At 38.2% G+C, this 22,764-nt stretch overlaps 1 protein-coding gene across 1 annotated transcript in view; it reads left to right on the plus strand.

The window, feature by feature from the left end:
* SVEP1 (sushi, von Willebrand factor type A, EGF and pentraxin domain containing 1) overlaps positions 1-22,764 on the plus strand; it is a 142,462-nt gene that overhangs the window by 52,581 nt on the left and 67,117 nt on the right. The window contains exons 7-17 of the mRNA XM_089488273.1: positions 183-380; positions 3,858-3,976; positions 4,741-4,870; positions 9,752-9,859; positions 11,789-11,920; positions 12,575-12,769; positions 14,778-14,899; positions 15,892-16,000; positions 19,215-19,397; positions 19,903-20,136; positions 21,309-21,470. Of these exons, the coding sequence (XP_089344399.1) occupies positions 183-380; positions 3,858-3,976; positions 4,741-4,870; positions 9,752-9,859; positions 11,789-11,920; positions 12,575-12,769; positions 14,778-14,899; positions 15,892-16,000; positions 19,215-19,397; positions 19,903-20,136; positions 21,309-21,470 (1,692 nt within the window). The remainder of the gene's footprint in view (positions 1-182; positions 381-3,857; positions 3,977-4,740; positions 4,871-9,751; positions 9,860-11,788; positions 11,921-12,574; positions 12,770-14,777; positions 14,900-15,891; positions 16,001-19,214; positions 19,398-19,902; positions 20,137-21,308; positions 21,471-22,764) is intronic.

Below are 22,764 nucleotides of genomic sequence, written 5' to 3' on the forward strand. Positions count from 1 at the left end.
CCCAAGATAGATGGTTACAGCAGATTTTTAAGACAAGTGAAAATAACTTTGTTCACTATTCTCTTTGTGGTGGAGGGGGGCTTAAAAAGTTTCTGACAACATCCTACATTCTTCTGCTGGCTTTTAGCAATCCTTCCCTCCAACCTGATTTAATGGCTTTCCTATGTGCCTCCTTCCTTTAGAACTGCGTTGTCCTGCCTTCCAGAAACCAAAGCATGTAACTGTTCATCCACTTATGTGTGGACTTGAGCCATCCAAGTATGGAACTGTGTGCAGGTTCACTTGTCCCAATGGATTCCTTTTGTCTGGAGTTAGAGAAGAAATGAGATGTTTAAGCACTGGGAAATGGAGTGAAAATGTGCAGAAGGCTTTCTGTAAAGGTATGGATTCGGTGATTGTATCCTTTTGTTAAAAAGAAAGAGAAAAGTTGGAGAAGGAGACTAGTGAGGAAACTGTATGTTTGATATTAGAATAGCCAAGATTGAGGTACTTATACAAAAGTGTTAAATAATTTGTGCTGAATGATCAGTATTGTCTTGGTGCAGACATAACCATTTCCAGTCTTATTCAGTGGCTAAAAGATCAGGAATATCCCAAAGGCTGGTGGGCTCTCCTTCTACCTCCTGGACTTACTCCTTTCTTCTTGCCTTTTCAACATTACCCATGATGAATCATGACATTTGGATTTCTGCAACGCGCTCTACATGGGGCAACCCTTGTACCATACCCGGAAGCTACAATAAGTGCAGAATATGGCAGCCAGACTGGTTACTGGCATATCCAGAGCCAGTCATATAACACCAGTGCTTAAAGATCTGCACTGGCTGCCTATTCGCTTCCGGGCGCAATACAAGGTGTTGGTTATTACCTATAAAGCCCTAAATGGCTTGGGCCCAGGATACCTCGAGGACCGCCTCTCCCCATACAATCCGCCCCGCACTCTCAGAACATCTGGGCAGCAGCTATTGAGGGTTCCAGGGGCCAGACTAGCCTCTACCTCAAAGAGGACTTTCTCCATCTCGGCCCCTACCCTCTGGAATTCCCTGCCCATTGAGCTCCGCTCGGCCGCCTCCCTGGCCCAGTTCAAAAAGGGGCTGAAGACCTTCTTATTTAAACAAGCATTCCCAGATGCAAGCCCCGACTAACTCCTCCCTCCCCTCTACATCAGCAGTGGCAAGCTGGCTGGAATGTTTTTACTGTATTGTTTATGTATATTTTAATATATTTTATGAATGCTGTACACCGCCCTGGTTTTATAGAAGGGTGGTATATAAATAAAAATTTTATTTATTTGCAGCAGAATCAACCCTAGTCATGGCTAGCTTTTTAGTTAGTTTAAATAGAGGTTTGAAATTCTGTTGCACAAGATCAGAGTTAAGAATGTGGAAACCCATTGATTACAACAAGCATGTGCCATTCTATGTTGACTTTAGTCCTGTAGACTTTCAGAGAATTTTCATAAGTGTATCTTCTATTGGCATGAACAATTCTTGGGATAAAGAACTATGATTATTAAATGTACCACAACAGTGTCATTTAACAATGCAGGGCCAAAAATCAAAAGTAGACAGAAAGGGTTTGGAGTTTTATTTCAGTATGCCATTTAATTTTTAATATTGCTTCCTGGAAACATCCAGATCTAACCTTCTGGGCATACACACAACCTATTTAATCCAAGACAATTATTACTGTGTTCATGTTTTTTACAGTAAATGAATGAATGAAAACAAGCCTTTTAGCCCATGAACTGAGTGATATGCTTAAATAAATACTTGAAGATCAGATTAACATCCTCATCACAATCATTATCACTACCATAACAGCCACCTATTAATTCCCCATTGTCCCTTTTGGATGCTAGAGTGACATTAGAGGCCACATCTGACAAAATTCCACTCTAAGGAATTATATAGTACCATGGATAAAAATAGTGTGGCCCTGTAAATGGGATTGAACTGCAACTCCCAACATTCCTCACTACTGGTTTTACAATAACATTTGGATGGTATTACTGTGTGCCGTCAATCATTTCCAACTTATTGCAGCCCTAAGGTGACCATATCATAAGGTTGTGTTGGAAAGAGTTGTTCATAGGAGGTTTATCATGGCCTTCCTCTAATGCTGAGGGGGTGTAATTCACCCAGAAGTAATTCACCCATGACTGAGCAGAGTTTGAATCCTGGTCTCTCAGAGTTCTAGTCCAACACTCAAACCATTACTCCATTATGGCTCTAAGAAATATTGGGAGGGTTGCACAATTCTCACCCTTGCTCTAGATTTATGAGTCTTGATCTCTTTTACCTACACACTTTCTTGTTATCAATGGTACACAGTTCTTCCTGTCCTTTATGTGCAGTTATGCTCTTCTAGTAGCTTACTAATGAAACACATTTTTATTATGCAAAAAGTCCCACATTCAGTACCTGGCATCTCCATTTTGGGTGAAAGGAGGAATCTTCAGTAAGATAGCTGAGAAGAGTTTGTTCTGGAGATCTTTAAGAGTTATTATTGATCATAATCTGCAGTAGGGGGTTAACAGATTACTGATGCAGCTCAGTATATTGCAGTTTTATATTTCATCCTAGCCTGTTCCTTTTTCAACTTCATGTCTACACCATCTATCGTTTCCTGACATTCTTACTTTTCAGTCTGCATTCTGTTGAACATCAGGTTATTTTTAGGACTTCGAGGCAAGAACTACTTCAGAGCTGAATGATGTTGCTTATGTATGATGAAAACATAAGAGTATTAATCAAAGAATACTGTTATAATAAAGTAATCATAATGTGATTTTTGGACAGGCTTCATGCCAAGGAAATAAAATAGTCTTACTTGTGAAACTACAGATGTCCTAATTATATAAGACAATACACTGCTGAACATAAACATATCTGATCCTTTTATTTATGTAAAAATTTCATTTAAAGAATAAAAGATACCAGCAACACATATTATTTCTTAATATTATTCATGTTTTACCACAACACATATTGTTTCTTAATATTATGCATGTTTTAAAACTAAGGACCAGCAGCTAGCTGCCGCTGATCAAAATCTGCTCCTGTGCTCACTGAAGTGATCTCATGCCTACAAAATTTAAGATTTGGGTCATTTTTTTGTATAGTCGGCTCTTTGTATCTGCAGGCGTTCCATTCTAGACCTATGCACCAAGTAGATAGCAAAATCTGTGTGATCTAAAGTCCTGTTGTTCCCAGTGGTGTGCAGTATGCACACAACCATGTCAGCTCAGCCACATGGATGCACCACCAATGGGAGCAACAAGGTGCAGCCATCCATGGATACTCCAGTCTACAGATGGCTAGCCCACAAAATAGGAGAGCCGACTGTTCTTTCTTTGAGTTTTTGTTTATTTATGTCAACATGGTAATCCATAAGCATGTTTTATAAAAGAGAGATAGGATTAACACTCAGCTTTTGAAAAGACACAAAACCTATTGGTATCAGCTGTGTGTATATCATATTGAGAAAATGTGCACAATTTTTTGTGCTATTTCATTAAAATATACAGTATGGATAAGAATGACAGCAACCTTTATTTAGGTTAGAAATAATAACCTCTATGTGGGTTATCGATAATTTACAAATCAAGACATAAAAACATGTTTCTGTACTAGAAGAAAGAAAATTTTCCATTCAAAATGTTGTTGTTGTGTGCCTTCAAATCATTTCTGACATATGACAATCCTAAAACAATTCTATGACGGGATTTTCTTTGCAAGATTTTTTCAGAGGAAAGGGTAACCTTTGCCTCCCACTGAGGCTAAGAGACTATTGATACACCAATATTTTCAGTAAGCCCACAGTGAAAATTGTCTTCTTATATCTTCTTGGCACAGACATTGAACCACCAAATATTAGCTGCCCTGACAACATTGAAACTTCTACACTTGAATACCAGAACTCTGCAAATATTAGCTGGGAGCTTCCAGAAGCAAAAGATAACTCTAGAGAGGAGGTGAGAGAAAAAAACAGGGGTGTTTTACTTTGTTCACTCTTTTTAGGGTTAATTTATATGTTATATATTATGAATTACTGAAACAACAGGTAAGGGTTTGTATTTTCAATAATAATAATATAAGTACAAAATGTGGTGGTGGTGGTGAAGAATATATGCCTATGGAGGGGAAAGAGTACTTCTGCCTTCCCTTCTCATTCAGCTCAAATAAATGATGTTGGCAGAAATTTGGATGTGGAACACTAGCAAAGAAGAAAGGGTTAAGATGCTCCTCTTTATGGTGCCAACCTTCCATTGGAGATTGTAGCCCAGATGGATGCTTTAAGTATTTTTTTCAGAAGCTAAATGTATATTTAATGTGTGTTCTGACTGTAAGTACCCAGTACTTTAAAGGGTAGAATACCAGTGTTTTCAGACAAATAAAAACTGAAGCGAATACTGGAACTGAAATACTCAAAACTAAACTGATTGTAAAGAGGAATCCTATATTTATGAGTTGCTGCTGTTGTGTGCCTTCAAATTGTTTCTGACTTATGGTATTCATAGATCTATATTTATATAAACAATGTTTCTTTGTTATTAGAACAGTGAATGTTGATTCAGCCAAGTAGTCTGAATACTTAGATGTGCTAGACAGCTTCTAGATTCTTCATATGAACCTTAGTTCTGAAAATTGTTACTGAGAACTGTTTTCTATCATGAAATAGAAGTTGTGACTGAAAAGTAAATGCTTAGTGTTTCTAAAAATGTTGTTCCTCTACCAGGTGTCAATTCAGGTAACTCCAGCATTTGTACCCCCTTACCTATTTCCAATTGGAGAAGTTGACATCACATATACAGCAACTGATGGATCTGGAAATCAGGCAAGCTGTACTTTCAGCATCAAAATTATTGGTGAGTGGTGCAAAGAAATTGTACACATCCATCCAAAAAACGTCAACAACTTAATTTAATGATTAACTGACAACATAAACTGAAAAGAATTTCTTAAAATTGTTCAGATTTATGCTTTGATCTGTCCTCGAGAGAAGACATTTCTACAGTCATGGAGTGGCATGTATTTTTGCAGTGATGTCATGTTATTATTGGGGGGGTCCTATATGTATCCCAACTTTTTCCCCAGTTTGGGACTCAAGGCAGCTTACGGCAAATAATAATAATAATAATAATAATAATAATAATAATAATAATATAGTTTATTTATATTTTCCCACCTCTCCCTGATGGATCAAGGCGGGATTACAGCTCACTAAAATTCACATAAAAACACATCAATAAAATAAAATAGCAATTAATATTAATTCTAGCTCAATTATCAGGTGGAAATGCGATAGAGTTATACAACGGTCAGGAGGGTGGGAAGTATCTCTTATATAAGGTCAGGTGGATAAACTCGCCAGAAGAGAGCCATCTTATGTGCCCTATTAAATGCCTCCAAGGAGGCTTTTAATGTATGTACAGCGATGTGCAAATCTACAGCGCTATATAAATAAAGCATAATAACAACAACAATAATAATAATGTATAGTTGTGTTGCTGCCTTAATTCAATTCTAACTTGATTGCTGCTTGCTGTTTATTAGTTCATGCAAGTTGCTCTTGTTGTTCTGTGAGTACAAGAGTGGTAGAGTAGTTCTGGCCACTGTATAATGTGGTTGATGATGGATTTCCATATTGTCACCTTCTGTAGAAAAGAATAATGACTGTTGCATTTATTTTACCTTTTCAGCAACATTTTTATTTACTGCTCTTATTCACTGAAATTACCATTCTGTCTCTTAAACCTCCCATCTTCTTAAACTCAAAGCCTATCTTTCTTCCTTTTACTCAAGTTGACAATATAGAGTGGCAAATATGGATTGGAAACTGAGCCATTCTAACCAATTTCCCCCTGCTTGGATGGGGCTAGTTTTTGATGAACCACCTTTCCCTGGCTAAAACTTGAGGCAGCATACCAACATCATGTGGGATTCCCATTTATAGCTAACATTTTACAATATGTGAGACTTGTCTCTTAAGCAGAAATGTTTAAAAGGCAATAGCAAGTCCCACTCCTGTGTGAGCATGATTCCCTTAAACCTCCAGATAAAACTGCTTGGGTGAAGTTGCCCTGCTTTTTACAGTGAGTCGCAGCTGTTATGTTTCTATTTAATGTTTATGGTTATAGCTCTAGTCCCTGTATCGATATGATTTCCCCCCTGTGTCTTCCCGTGGTTCAAAAAGGAAGGAAAATCCCAAAATAGAAAAAAGACTTCAGTTTAAGGCAAAGAAGAAGGAAATGTGGATCACCAGGGAAATGTGAATCATGGTTTACAGCCCCCACATGGTAATACAAAACATGGACATAATGATGGATCTTCATTGTACTTTAAATTCTCTACAAGTAAACCCAAGGGGCATTCCAGTGTTTAATTCCTTGAATGTGACAAAACAAAAACCAACCACCTTCATAAAAAAAACAAACAAACCAGAATTAAGGTTGTTGGGCTGTACCCTCAAAGCGTAAGGAAACCGGTATTACATCACACCTCCCTCTACTTCTTTATTTTTTAAAATTTAAAATATTTTATTGATATTTAACAATAGTACAATCTCAGTATTACAATAATTCACACTCTTGTAACAAACAACCCACTCCCTCTCCTAGTACATAGTACATAATAGAAATACCACTCTGTCAAAACTTGTACATCTGCAATTTCCATTCTGCTTCTTTACATCTTAGTCACTGGATCTAATTATTGATCCAAAATTTAACTTGGTCATTTGATGGTTTAAATTCACCATTATCTTGACTTATAAAAGAAAGAAATGGCTTCCACATGTACTCTGATAAGTCTATAGTCCCTATCCTGGTTAGCCAATTTTTAATTGACAAGCTCTATAGTTTATTCCAGTCTTGCTGTACATAATATAAGTGATATGAGGTTTTTATGTGATAAATCCTTATTCTCCCTTTCAGATAGAGGTATCATTAGTAATGCTTCTCCAAAATATTCCCCACACATACTATATGACTTATTCATGAAAGAATCTCATCCCAGAATCGTTGCTCACACACCTCTCAACTAATTCTAAATATAAGCAATCATATTCACACTCCTTTCTTGCACCTGAACATCCACCCCATGTAAAGGCAAGATATGTACCCCTATCTCAGACACAACAACTTTACAACCTGATGCTTTAAAAAAAACACTGTTGTTTCAGAACTGGATAGAGTGCAATTATTTACTTCTTTACTGAGAGGAAGTTTAGATGAAATGGAAAACCTGGAAGAACAAACAGTAGGGGGAAACATTTCCATTTAAGGATGGAATCCTATATATAAGTTGTACCATGTTTGTTTTATTTATATTACACCTTTGTCCCATAATGTTTATTTGTAGAATTATATATAGCTGGCATACCTGACACCAAGGCTGTTAAGCATAATGTAACTTCTTTTCCCCAGTACAGTTCATTTGGACAGGATTAGTAAAGATGGTCTAACAATATATATCTGCTCTTTTTAGCTGTTGACATTATCACAGTTTGTGTTTCATTTTAGCTCTTCAACACCTATAGAAACACACTATGTAAGAGGTGAGGTGACTAATGGGCTAGTACTGTGGCTAATGGGCTGGACAAAAATGTACAACAAGGTCTCTCAGTTTGTCCATGTTTTGATTTACCCTGGTGAGGGAAGGTGGATCTGTGGTCCAAATTTTGAGCTTGTCTGCACTGGGCAAAAACCCTGGACTCACCCCGGATGCAATGAGTCCTTACAAATTTGCTTCTTTAAGCCATTAATCTGGTTTAACAGAAAACACTGTTTTCTGGGGCATCCCGGAGTATCTTGGCCCGAAAGCTGCCCCAACACTCCCCCATTACAGAGGCTCTCCATTCCAACACTGTTCCTGCATGCTTTCCACCAAGCTGCCCAATGTGGCCTCCGCAGATTGCTTCACTCTGAGGTCAGAACAAGGCACTCAGTGACAATCACATGGGTCCCTCATTCTGACCTCAGAGCACGCAACTCGTGGCAGTGGCAGATGTGCTGGGTGGTTCCTGGCATCACATTGGCAGGCTCCAGATCTTCCTGGAAGATCGAGGGTAAAAAGTAAGGTTTTGCAATTCATTTTAAGGACAGCTATATTCCAATTCTGGGACAAAATGTGCTGGATGTCATCCAATCTGTTTGCAGCAGAATCAGGTTTGAGGCCATGCACTGTGAAGTCTCCCTACAGAGAGAACAGGGAAGGGCATTTTATTTGACCTGTGCAGACAGGGCCTGAAAAAACAAACAGCTGCTTACTGAATGATTAATTTAATTTAAATTCCTGTAGGAACCCCACACATAGGAAGTGTGTGTAATAGCACCTGGCTGATTGTGTTCTCCATCAGTTGATATTGATAAGCACAATTGCATCTGATACTGAAAGCAATATTTAATAACAAAACTAGTGGCACTTAATAGTTTTATGCTTCCATAAATGTGTCTAAGTTTTTTTTAAAGTTATCCAAGTCAGTGACCACTGCCACATTTTTGTATCAGTAAGTTCCATAGTTTAACTGTGCACTGGGTGAAGTACTTCCTTTTATTTGTCCTAAGTCTCCCACTCTTCTACTTCATTTCATGATCCCAGATTCTAGTATTACCTGTATACTTGTGTATAAGTCGAGAAATTTAGGACAAAAAAATTGACCCAAAAACCCTGGGTTGACTTATACACAGGTCAATACGGTACTTGATCCGAGCCTCTCCCCACCTGGGCTGCCTCTGCAAGGGGCAGCCCAACTAAGGAGAGGCTGGGAAGGGCAATCAATCACCCTGAAGCCTGTCCCCAGCTGGGCTGCTTCCTGAAGTCTGACCCTCGGTTTATCCATGGGTCATACCAAGACCCATAATTTTGGCCCCAAAAGGTGACCTCGGCTTATACACGAAGCCGACATAGTCTGGTATATATGGTATGAGAAAGCTAGAAAATGTCTGTCTGCTTTCTCCACACCATCTATAACTTTATGTACCTTTTTCATATCTACTCATACTCAACTTTTTTTCTAAGCCAAAAAAGCCCCTAATAGTATACCTTTAATCCACTCCTCTCCCATTCTTCAGTCCTGTTTGGCATGATGTAAAAGATGGTTATGACTCAGCTCAAAGGATTTTATGGTGTAGACCATGTAGAGTTGCAGTGAGACATAGGTGAAGATGTAGTTTCATGGCTACATTGAACCCAAATTGATTTATATGGGAAAGATTCAGGCAGCATTCCAGCAGCTTATGTTTCTGCTGAGAATGTCCTCTATTCCATGCTGTTAAAGCACTCTTATGATTCTTATCAGGTGAATGGTCTTATTAAATGCACATTTCTTGAATTAAAAGCTTGCATTAGTGAACTTGTCCCCTCCATTAACTTGAGGAATAACTTGCCAATGCACATACACTTAGAATCTCCAGCTGTGGCCTGCACAGTGTCTGGTGGTTGAGAGCTAGCAGGGGACAGATAAATGTCTGCTTTAGTGGAAGTTGTACTGCCAGCCCTGTAGTCTTAAACATGATATATAGGTATCTGTGTGAAGTATTTTTACTGCCTTCGTAAACATAATGTTTAAGTATCTGTTGTCGTTATTGGCCTGAAATTGTAAGTATTTCCTGTCCCAATGATTTAAAAGTTCACAGGGAATAGTTATTTTAGGATTGTGTGGCATCTCTGAATTTCACTTGATGTTCTTGTTTACATTTTTCTGCTGCCTTAAAATCAGTTTCTTTTGGTGCATTCAAATTGTTTAGACACTGAACCTCCAGTGATTGATAAATGCAGATCACCACCACCAGTTCAAGTAGCTGAGAAGGAGTACAGAGTAATTTGGGATGAGCCACAATTTTCAGATAACTCAGGTGAGTGATTGTGACATTAAAAAGAAGAAGAAGACAAACCATTCAAAAAGGAAGAAAAAGATGCTCCAAGAAATAATTTGGAACATTTATTTGGATTACATTTTGATGAGTTTTGGGACTGAAGTTAAAACACATCTATTCAAAATACATTAAGAAAAGTAGTAAGCATTAAGATAGCATTAAGAAATGTAAGATCTTAGGATAATCCTTTTTTGTAACAATGAGAAATAATCAGTACCATTTTGTTTTCATTCTTATATTTGCTGGCAGCCACAGAACAGGAAATTGGGGATAGTATTAGCTGAGTTATGGTATACTAGCATATAGTAATAAAATATTTTTAAAAGAACAGTATTTTCTATTATTTTACAGACAGTGGTGATTTCAGTTCATATTACTTAACATATTTTTCAGTCAAATAGTAAAAATGCAGTTGTTAGTATCTTCAAATACTTTTTTATGATGCTATGGATTCACATGGATGGTGGTAATAGTGAAGATGATTAGATACATTTGTTCTACTCATATATCACATAAGGGTGGAAATATGCCCATAACCATGGACTGGAAAAATAGCACAAATAATTTCATCCATCCACTGCTCAAGCCTGGAAGCAAAGCATCTTCCCTCACATCATGCCACATGGTACATCCCCCCCCCCTGTGTTGAGCTGACACCCCTCTAAGTCACACACCTTATAAGGAGGCAGAAGATGCATTTTGTTGTGATAGAAGTGATTCTAGTAACATAATACTATCTGTCCCTCATCACAACATTATTAACTTTCTCGGCTACTTTTTCAATAGAGATCCACCAAGTGAGTCAGCCTCTGGTAGGGTTCACTTGGCTCTTCTTCCTGCATGATAGGTTTTATAGTGAAAACTTCAATGATTAAGCTTCCACTTTCATTCAGGGAGATCTCCAGGCTCCCTCATTGATGCAAGGGTGCAATCCTTGATTGGATTAGACTTCATAAGCAAGGTGTGCACAGTGGCCTCACAACAATAATGCATAGCCATCAATTTAATCTGACCACCTCTTTTAGAAAGGTGTTACTCTCAAGATGACCCGTGAGAGTTCAGAGGTAATTCAAATGCATAGAAACACTATAATTAAATGCCTTTAAAAAAGTATCCAACAATTCCTCTTCTTCTAAGGAAAAAAGGAGGGATTTTATTTTTCAAGAAAAGTACTCAGTTTGTTTACTCACAGTCTTTCCTGTTGCTTTCTTTCTGTGTTTTGGAAAGAAAATAAATATTCATATAAACTGCTTTTGTGACTTTCAAGTGTGCCACCTGTCCTTGAAAAGGAGGTGGACACTACAGTACTGCCTATATCCCCACCAGCCTTCCCTCTAAAGAGAAGGAGGTAGTGGCACTGGTGCCCCTTGCTCTCCCCAAAGGGAGATGGATAGGATGGTGGTGCAAAGATGGAGAAGTGGTAACAATGTTCACTGAAAGGGAGGAGGAATTGGTGTTGACCCTGCGGAAGAAGAAAATGAAGTGAAAGCTGTTGTACCCCCTGTCATTTCAAGTTGTCAGTTCTGGAGGCTGCTGGGTAGAGCATTAAGAGGCTTGTCACAGCAAGAGAGGCCAGTGCATTCATCTCTCCTGTTCAGTGACTGTCTCACTGAAGCTACAGGTAGGACCAGCCTTGCACTTTGCCCTTGGAAATAAAAAGAAATCAACAATTGGCTAGATGATAGTTAGGCTGAGATGCACAAAGGGATCACTCCAGAAACTTTGTGGGATGTGCTACATATTTTATTACAGAATGTGTTTCTGGGTTGCACTTCAGTGTCCACTACAATCAATTTCTACTTGGTTCTAAAGTCCATACCTGTGATTTAGAGTCCACGTTTGTAGATATGTAGAGTGTTGGAACTGGAATGACTTCTGCTTCCCTTTTCTTATCTCTGGCTATTATAGGAGCTGCCTTAACAATAACTAAAAGTCACTCACCTGGGGATCTTTTTCCCAAAGGAGAGACAGTAGTTCAGTATACTGCCACTGACTCTTCAGGAAATAACAGGACCTGTGAACTCCATGTTATTATCAGAGGTATGTGTTGATGGTGTTCAAATTTTGAAATTCCAAAAGGATTGTTTCCCAAGAGGATCCAGAACTCATTCTGTCAGTAGGAGTGATGTTTTTTTAATTTGAATTTTATTCTGATTGCAGCATACATGCAAGTTTGCCAAAACTTTTCAGTCATTTGGTTCAGTTATGCATTCTCTCCAAGCTCATTAATAACATGCAAAAAAGGAATCTCAATGTGATTACATCTCAGTTATATCTAGAGTATTTTGTGATAGTTGGTTTACTCTCACAATTTGTAGGTATACATGAGTAAAAATGCTGCACAGACAAATTATTGGTATAATCATAGATGTATTCCCCTTAACATCTTTTGTTGTAGCATCTTAATGAATGTGTACATGTTGTTAATATAAAAGGGAAAGTAAAGTTGTGAGAAATTGTGCAAACTTCGGTTACAAAATGAAGGTTAGAAATTCCCATTAAATAAAAATTCAAGAAGAGTAGACTTTGAAGAACAAATTTACAGAGCAATAAAAGAAAGGGAAAGGGGAGATCCTCTCATCCTTTGTGTGCCACAGCTTCAGTATCCAGATTAAAGGAAATTAGTGCACTACATACAAAAAGGGAATGTAGAAATCTTCCTCTTATGTGGCTTTTTGTGTGGGTTTTTTCCAGGTTCCCCTTGCGAAATTCCTTTTACTCCAGTGAATGGAGATTTCAAATGCACAGTAGATGAGACAGGAGTTAATTGCACATTACATTGCATGGATGGATATGATCTCACAGCAGGTTCCAGTGAATACTATTATTGTGCCTACGCAGATGGTATATGGAATCCACCTTACTCTACGGAGTGGCCTGACTGCTCTTGTAAGGTTTATTATATATTTTCCTTTTCAGGCATCTGTTCTGTTTTTGTTCTACTAAGCAATACAGAAAATAGAATCTGGAAATTATAGATATAGTATTCATTTTGGTTTGTTTTGACAAAGTACACAGATCAAGGGGCACTGAATACATTTGTTCAGAGCCTGGATAAAAATAAGAAGTCCGGCTAAAAGAGGCACATATGGTATTACACCATATTGTGTAGTATTGTACTTACACGTTCTTTGACTTGTGGGATAGCAAAGCTAGAGATTGAGATAGCAAAACTAGAGATTGTAAAGTCATTTAAAATGGATTGCACAGAACAGGATTCTGTGCAGTTATGCTGGCTACATGGTCACAGAGTTGTCCTCGGGCAATGCTGGCTCTTTGGCTTAGTAATGGAGATAAGCACCACCCCCTATGATCAAACAGGACTGGACAACCTTGTCAGTGGAGAATACCTTTACCTTTTTTATACAGCCCAAAGGAGTCTTCTCACCTTTCCTCTGTCAAAAATTCTCCCCATATTGCCATTGAGTTTACCAGAAATGTCATGTCTGCTATGGAAATCCTCCCTGAGACCTATAATGAGCTGAAGAAGATGATATTTTGACAGCCCTGCTTCTTCTGACACAATTATGGCATTCTACTAGTTGAGCCCTCTGAGTGCCATAATTAAGCTTAGAGATCTGAACCATAGATCGTGTCTCAGCTAGTGATTTCTGTAGCTGCTAGTGATATACTCCAGAGAAGATCACAGCATGGGCTGGAAGAGATTTTTGAGAAAGGACTTTGTGAGAAGGTTTACCCACTCCTACTGTTAGGGATGGTGGGAGAAAAGCCTGTGGAAGTTACGAGGAAGTGGAAGATTCGGGTCATTTGGATAGAAGAAGTTCCCTGCATTATTAAAATGCATTATTAGCTTAATTCTGGAATGTAGCCCCTCTAAACCTAAACTCAAAATAAACGGGCCAAAAGGAGACACTTCCAGCTGCTTTGGGGTCATGGCATACAAATGACACATGCTGCAAATGTGCCCGGAAGCCACTCTGAGGCCATCTAAGGCAGCCCAAGGCCACCGGCGAAAGGAGTGGTGAAAATCCATTCCTTGCTAGTGGTCTGTTTCAGAGCAGGCTGTCCAGTCACCACAGTCCTTGGCTGATCTCAGGGCGATTACAGCTGGAGCGGCCAGAGGCTGCACCTAGCCACTGGTCTGTTTCACCCCGTATTTAAACAAGTGATGTTGGGGGCCAAGTAAACCTAGTTGTAAGTATGGTGCCATTTAAAGGTTAATTGTTTGAATCACATCTGTTGAAATAACGATTGTGCTGTATTATTCCATAGAGATTTAAGGAGAAGTCTGGTATTCTAGCAACTTTACTCTCTCCCCTTCCAGATGACCTCTCTAGAGGAGAAACTCAATTGAATCCCTAGCCATTAAAATATAATTTAATTTAAGTTAATGATTAAATAAATACAAAAATGTCAGCAAAATATTTTTCTTTTTAAATGTTATAAACATGGATCATAATTTGAAGCACATGTCCTTGGAATAAAGTCATATAGATTTCAGTTTGTTTATTTTAAAATTATGAGCATATTCATTCTAAACTTGGAAAAGTTATGTTTTTGGACCACAACTCTCAGACAGCATCACCAGTGGCTATGCTGGACAGAACATTTCTCAGAATTTGGGTCCAAAAAAGTCATTTTTCCAAGCTCTGTATTTATCCATTCTACACACACACACACACACACACACACACACACACACACACCACTTAGGACTACAGCATTATGTTAATTAGGTCCTGATTTCCCAATATATCAGCTAATACTTTATTTAAAATGCCACAGGAGTTCTGACCTTCTTAGTTTTTGTTTATGCAAATGACTCAAGAAAATTGTTACCATTTTAATGTAATATATCCAACATAATCTAGTATAAAGTAGACCAATATACTTTTCTGCTGCAATTACACTGTTATTTCACCCCACTGTTTTTCAGTGAATCGTTTGGCAAATCATGGTTTCAAATCCTTTGAGATGTTGTACAAAGCAACACGGTGTGATGACAATAACCTTCTTAAAAATTTTGTGGACGCTTTTCAGAGTGCACTTGGTAAAATGGTGGGTTAGTAATACATTCCAAAATCATCTTTTTATAAAGGGATTGGTTTTCTTCAAAGTGTTGAACACACAATTATGTGTTATGGAGGGGGAGAATCTAACGTAGAAGTAATTTTTTTCTGTTACACTTCAAATATGGATGCTTATTTACTGTATAAGTTGCAGGAAGGTTTGGGGGGCAAAATTATGGATTTTTTATTTGACTCATGGGTAGGTTGAAAGTAAAATTTGGGGGCATATAACAAAGGATGTAAAAGATGAATTAAAGGAAAACATTGACAAAAATTTACAAAATTCCAATAGGCATAAATGTTTTTGTTCACTCTAAAGGCTGGATGGATAAGGAGAAAAATGTATTATTTCTCATGCATTTCAAACAGCATGTGAAGGAATGCATAGGGAGAAGGGCCCACCGAGATCTGATTGGATGGGGCAATGGCCCCCATGCTATCTGTCTACCTCTCCTCTGCAGTATGAATTAATTTTGTTTTTATAAAAGTCAAGCCATTTTCCTGCTGGAAGGAAAGACCAGAAACAGTTCCATGGCAGAGAGAGGGTCAGTGCTTCTTTTAAGTTCTCCCAGGATAGACTGAGTTCTCACCTTTTGCTACTCTGCTCAGAGAAGGGAATAGTTCTTTTTTATATAAGAGTACAGTACTTACATTGACCTGTTCATAAGTTGACCCAGGTTTTGGGGGTCAATTTTTGGACAAAAATGTCTAGACGTACACCTGAGTATATACACTAATTATTCTAAAAGTTTATGCTGCTTGAATATGTTTATGCTTCTGAATGATGTTGCTGACTACCTTTATAAACAGTATTGATTGATAGAACAGTTTTGTTTCTGAAATGGGATGTAACATTTAAAGTAGTTAATGCCAACATCATTCAAGCTTTATATGGATTTCTATCTAAAGAAATACAGAGGGTGGTATGTTGACTTTGTGAATTCAAGCCTTTATTATTGCTTCTTCAAATATGGCTCATAGGTCCCATCGTTTTGTAATGATGTTGATGACATTGACTGCAGACTGGAGGATTCCCCACAGAAACATTGCTTAGAGTATAATTATGACTATGAAAATGGCTTTGCAATTGGTAAGCTAATTTTTCTGTTACCCACTGTTAAGTAAGGCAGTATTAGAAAGCAGCTTTCAATTTATTCCCTTCAGCAAGTGAGATTTTTTGAGATTATCGCATGACTATTTTTGCCCTGGCTATGCACAGGACGGGATTGGGTCAGAATGGGGGGGGAAACAGGTATTATCACACAGTAAATTGCTGCTGTGTTGCCGCCCGACTATCACCCGTCCCCCAGATGCACTCTGCCAGCCGATTTTGATGGTATGGAAGGCTTCCATACCACCAAAATCAGCTGGCAGAGCATGCCCAGGGGGCATGATGATGCACACCTGACTCCACCCCCCCAGTGCACCCTGATGCTGCATGCTACTCCAGACAGTGTGCGGCATCGTTTTGAAGGGATGCCATATAGCCATGCTTTTGTTCTGACATCATAATAGGTTGCTCACTCTGAGATCAAAATGAGGTGCCCAGCCATGTGATTGGCACTGGGCACCTCATTCTGATCTCAGAGTAAAGTGATCTGTTATGAGACACACCGAGTGGCACAGCAAGACATGCATGAGAACAGCCACCCGGCATTGGAATGGAGGGCCTAGTGATGGGGGAGATCGGGGCAGCTCTGAGGCCAGGATACTGTGGCTGGCCTTAGAATATCTTGGCCAGGGCAGACAGGACTAGGAAGGTTTAGCCTTCACTCATTTTCTTTATGATGAGATAAATGCCCCCTTTTAGCTGTAAGGGATTCTTCAGATGTTGCTATAGTTCTCAGTTTTCAAAAATATTCAAACAGCATTCCTGTTGTCCTGGACTATTTTCTAGATATTCCCAGCACTAGCTACAACATTTTATTCCCATCCTGAAAGGGCTTTCTTTTTAATTCCAAGATGTATCAGAACACTGTGTTCTCTTCCCTTCTCCTTATTTTATTAGAGCTATAGGAGTATAGTGTATCAGTGAAATGACACTTCTGCACTATAACTCTAAAAAAATAAGAACATTTTAAAATTCAGAGTGGAGAGCATTTGTTCTTCCAACTATACAACAGACCATGTCCCGGTTTAGAGGAAAAAAGGAAGGAAAGAATCCTTAGAGAGTCTAGTGTAAATCTAAGAGATACCTACTAAGACATACCCCACTTTGATCCACTGGGACCCGCTTCGATCCACTGGGAGAAGTGGAAAAATACACATAAACTTCTTTATTATTATTATTATTATTATTATTACTAGCAGCCCACAAAAAAGAACTGAACAGGTTGGTGCAGGAGCAACAAATACTGACAAAAATCAGCAAAACACTAAGAACTATCTCATGAGAACTCAGGCTTTTTATTTAAACCAATGTGAAAGAATCCTAAAATGTGTTGTTTGCTCCCAGTTACATTTCAAGAAGGATGGACAGGTACATATATGATTGAACTGGGGATTTTGCTATTGCAGCTGCAGAAAGGGGGGGGGGGGGGTAGAAATTTACAGAGGTTTTCTATTTAAACAAGTCCTAATCATTCTCTCTCAGAGGTTTTTGTTATTTAGCAACGGTCTACCAGACTTTCTCCATCCCTGCTTTATTACATAAAGGTCAGGAGTGTAGTCAAATATGGCAGAGGAGGGCCAAAAAATCCCACATGTTTCTTTAAAAGAAGGAAATGGAGCACAGCTGTGCAATAAAACAAAAGTGTGAAATTCCATTATTTTAAAATAAAATCTTCTGATCAGAAATAATAATAATAATAATAATAATAATAATAATAATAATAATAAATTATTTATTTTTATCCCACCCAATCAACGAGGAATCTGGGTGGCTAACAACAGTGGAAGTACAATAAAAAAAATACAATAAAAAACAAACTAATCCCTTCCCAGCCCCCCAGCCATATAAAGCAGACAATAACAATGAACAATATCAATACAGTAGCAATCAAAGGAAAACGTTACATGTCAGAACGTTACATGTCAGACAAGGTTCATAGAAAATCCTTTCCCCAACCCCTCAGCACAAGTCCACATCAAAACAATATTAAGCAAATTAATATTAAGCAAATTATGACTAAGATTGTCCACCTCCCGCTGTCCACAAACTTGCCCTGCCCCTCCATCTCTATGCCTTGGTGTTTCTGGGCAGGCTGAAGGCTTGGAGTCCGCTGGCCAGTGTTCCTTGGGGCTCGGAGGATGGCTTTTTAAAGTAGCCTCACCACACCCTTCCTTGCTGCTGAGCCTCTGTTTCTCTGCCTTGGTGTTTCTGGTCAGGCTGAAGGCTTGGAGTCAGCTGGCCGGTGGCAAGAAGTCTGTTTGTTGAGAGGTTATTCCTGGGAGGAACATAAGCAAGACTGGAAATAGTTGATAAACGATTCATAGTGATTGTCAAGAACTGTCCTTTCCCCCCACAGTTCAGTGAACCAGCCTTCTGTATTTCAGATAGCAAAAGCTTTATTCCAGTAACTGTAAGTGTTAGCAGGAAGACATTTGCCGAAGACATCCCCAAACACCAATCCCATATTCACAATTGCCTGCCCTAAAATTTGACAGACTTGACTGTGATTTGCCCATAAATCAATACATATCCATGTACCATCCTTCCTGGTCTAATCACCGAGCCCCCCTTGAACACTTTGAATTTCCCTTTCTACATTTTTTCTCCTGTGAATAACTGCATCTGACACATGTCTGTACATTCCTGTACCAAGCAATTATCTTCACTGTAAACCACCATCAACATATTTTTTCCAAACACTACACATGATCATAACCCATATCCACAATACACGCATTATACAATTTTAAAACAATACCTCCTTTATTATTACATTAATAACTAAATATCCAAACATACACATAACTCATGACAGATTCGATCGGAGTCTGTCAGTGATGAAAAATGAAAAACAAAAAGTGTGGTATGTCTACTGATAAAAAGCACCTATGTGAAAAAGCCTATAATCTTTGGTTTGTTGTTGTGGCTGTGGTTTGTTAAGACGGAATTCCTGGTTCTCACATTATGCTAATTCACAGATTAATTATTTGTGGTTTGTTTAGTCACTCCCACTTAGAGTAGGAGCAGGCAAGTGGGTACATGTTATCCATAGAGATCTGAGGCTAGATCTGTACCACAAGGTCTTTCTCTTTTTTCTTAAACTATTTGACAGTACTTGATATGTTGTTGGCATCAGTGAAAGTTTTTTCTTATTCCATTTGCCCTGTTTCCTCTTCTCATTAATACTTGTCAGGTCCCGGTGGCTGGGGTGCAGCAAACAGACTAGATTATTCTTATGATGATTTCCTTGAAGCAGTTCCTGAAGATGAACCATTATCTGATTCTGTGGATGTGGCACACACACGGGTCAAAAGGCATAAAAAGATAAATATGCCAATGTCAGACCACAAAATAAAACTTGTTTTTAATATCACAGGTAAGAAACATGTCCTTTTTTATTTTTCAAAAATGTAATTTTTCAGGTCAGTATCCAGTATGTCATTGGTACTAGTGTAAGGCCCGGTGCACTAACTGTTGTGTATTTTCAGAGCTATTGCAGTAGATGATCCAAGGTTCTTTTTATTTCACAAGCAGCTGTATGACTATTTGACTTCACTGTACAGCCATTTGCGTACAGGTGAAAATGCAGCTACTGTTGTGCAACTAATCTAGTGGGAATTTTTACTCTGTTTGTACTAGTTTACATTAACACCCTCATGCTCTACTTGATTATAAAACAAGAGTATGGATTTGAATGTCTTTTATGAACCATTTCCTTTTGCCACTGCACATAGGACTGGAGTCTACAATTTGAGTGTCACAGAATTGTTATGCTCTTCCATCTCTTGCTCTCTCTGCTCTTATGGCACATTGTGGCAGTCAACCCTGTAATGTCTCTGTATATATGTGTGAAGTTTCTCTGTTTGTTTTCCTAATCCCAGCTAGTGTACCATTGCCTGATGAAAGAAATGATACATTGGAAGCAGAGAACCAACAACGCCTTCTAAAAACACTAGAGACTATAACAAAAAGGCTGAAAAGGACTCTCAGTAAGGATCCAATGTATTCTTTTCAGTTTTCTTCTGAACTGCTTATAGCGGACACCAACTCACTAGAAGCTGAAAAGGCCTTCTTGTTTTGCAGGCCTGGCTCTGTTCTCAGGGGCCGAATGTGTGGTAAGTAAAATTCTGTCAAAGTCCTGGTATTTTGTATCATTTTTGCAGTATTTGAAAGGAATGTAACCTTTTTTCAAGTGGGGATTAAGGCATCATTGTGGGCTGTCAGTATTTGAGGATTCCAGTTTATGCTATTCCATTAACTAGTTTTTTTAAAAGGGTGTAATATGAAAAAGGCACATTCTTTCCCATTGTGACTATTCACTTTCTGTGTCTGGATTCTATCAGGATATTTTGATGCTGTGTTCTACATAGAACATTTTATTAGACAGTAACATTTATTTATTTATTTATTTACTTACTTACTTACTTACTTACTTACAATTTTCAGTAATTTTTTGTGATATGACAGCTATTAAGCAGAATCCAACTGGTTGTGCATCCCCATCCCACAAATAAAGGGAGAGAAGAGTCGGGTGAGGAGGCAATTTCCAACAACTCGTTCTCTTTCTGTACCTCCAGCACCTTCCCAAAATCTGTCTGGTGGGTATTCCAACCTTCCAGAGCAGATTTGGAAGAAGAGAGTCATTGAAAATCACACACACCTTCACATACCTTTCATACAATTGACAGATCACACATCACACACATGCCCTTCATACAACTGACAGAAGCTTTTCATCATTGGAGGGAGCTACTCATATTCCACCTATAATTTTAATTTTTAATTTTTAATTTTTATGGTATTATTTTCAAATGGTAGAGGACACTGTCTCTGTGGACTATGTCATTTCAGACTGCAAGTGTGGAAGTCCACATACAACTGAGTGTCCTACAAATAAATGATTCCTACATGTGTAAAATCCATACCGATTGAGCTGCAGAATGAACAGGTGAAGTCACGGCTGCATCCATACTACAGAAATACTCCGATTTGAGACCATTTTAACTGCCATGGCTCAATGCTATAGAATTCTGGGACATGTAGTTTGTTGTGGCACAAGGCAAAGCAGCTCAATATGTGTGGTTTATATACATGCTGTTATTATTTATTTGTAGGACATTCAATCATATGTGGACCTGTGGACCTGCTGTCTGAAATGACATAGTACACAGAGAAGGTGTCCTCTACTGTTTGAAAACCATATCATAAAAAAGCAGTTACCTTCAAGGTTTTAAATTCCTATTGCATGACTAATGTTTTGTTTCATATTTAATCTGATTAAACATAGTTAACTGTCCTTTGGGTACCTATTACTCCCTGGAACATCATGCATGTGAAAGTTGCTGGATTGGATCTTACCAGGATGAAGAAGGGCAGCTAGAATGTAAGAACTGCCCATCTGCTAGCTACACTGAATATCTCCATTCAAGAAGTGTTTCAGAATGTAAAGGTGAGAGTTTAGCAAACATGCAGTACATTTGTTTTTATCAGCTTCAAACCAGACACATGAAACACTTATAAATGTTTATGTTTCTAAAATTATGTTATAATCTATTTCAAAATGTTTGGGACACTCTACACTAAACATTTAAACTTGATTCTACTCTACTAGTTATGATAAGAAGCTTTTGCTTAGCCAAATCTAGAAGTGTGAAGCAAAATACTATAGTTATATTGCTATTTTTTTTGTTCTGTTTATAAGCTAACTTTATTTGTTTATAAAGTAACAGCAGCTGATAGAATAATGTGTGAGATAGAAATTCCATTTATCCTGATAAATAACGTAGCTGTCCTTGAAAATTATGGGCTGCTGAGATTGCCAAGATTCTTCCCAGAAACCAAAATGAAGGGGCACATCACAATGTCACCAACAGCTACCATTTGAACTACCTCTTAAAATTTGAGAGAACACTTAGATGTTGGGAAAGAAGATTTAAATGTAGACTGAAACCACTAAAATAAACAAACAAACAAATGATTCCTCTACTGGAATTCTCTGTTAAATTATAGAACTGTAGGGATATCATTGGAAATCAACCTTTTTTTTTTTCATAGATTCATTTTTAGTAGCTTTATTTGTTTGCTTGTTTCTGTACTAGCTGAAGTGAACCTAGCACTGCCTGGGACCATACCTAATACCCAAAAGGAATCTGAGGGCATCCTGTTTTCTTATAATTTTATTTAATATCAGGAAACTTAGAGTCTTAGCCTACAGTGTGCCCACTGCAGTTTTCTGATGAGTTATAGCTGCCCCTTCTTTTTTGCTTCTGGCTTTGCCCTGCTGAGAGGAGGGTTCATAGAGCTTAGAGGTCAGGGATCTGTTATAAAGTGGTAGAAATGTGTCTAAGGGAACATTAGATTAGAACTAGCCTGGAAATTGTTGTGTTTAATAAAAGGTCTTGTAGTAACTTCATTTTCTGTGTTAATCCACCCACTACCTGAAATCCTTCCATATCAGAGGCATAATGGGTCTTAGCCATGCATATACAGAGACACAGGGAGATATATGCCTATATATTTTTCAGTTACCTTATTACCCTTTAGACAACTCAGAGGATGGTTTGGAAGAAGAACTGAGGTGTGATGGGCTACTCTAGAATATGGAAAGAGCAATCTGGAAGGGGGGTTTCACATACAGTACAATTATAGCATAATGATGATAATCAAACAAGATTCTTTCTAGTTCATTTTTCATATTTTGCTATATAGTACATGGTTCTGATGGTCCATTTTAATCAAAACAC

The sequence above is a fragment of the Sceloporus occidentalis genome, unplaced genomic scaffold, assembly GCF_023333645.1.
Source record: "Sceloporus occidentalis isolate IW3139 unplaced genomic scaffold, rSceOcc1.0.p SCAF_1, whole genome shotgun sequence".
Lineage (NCBI taxonomy): Eukaryota > Metazoa > Chordata > Lepidosauria > Squamata > Phrynosomatidae > Sceloporus > Sceloporus occidentalis.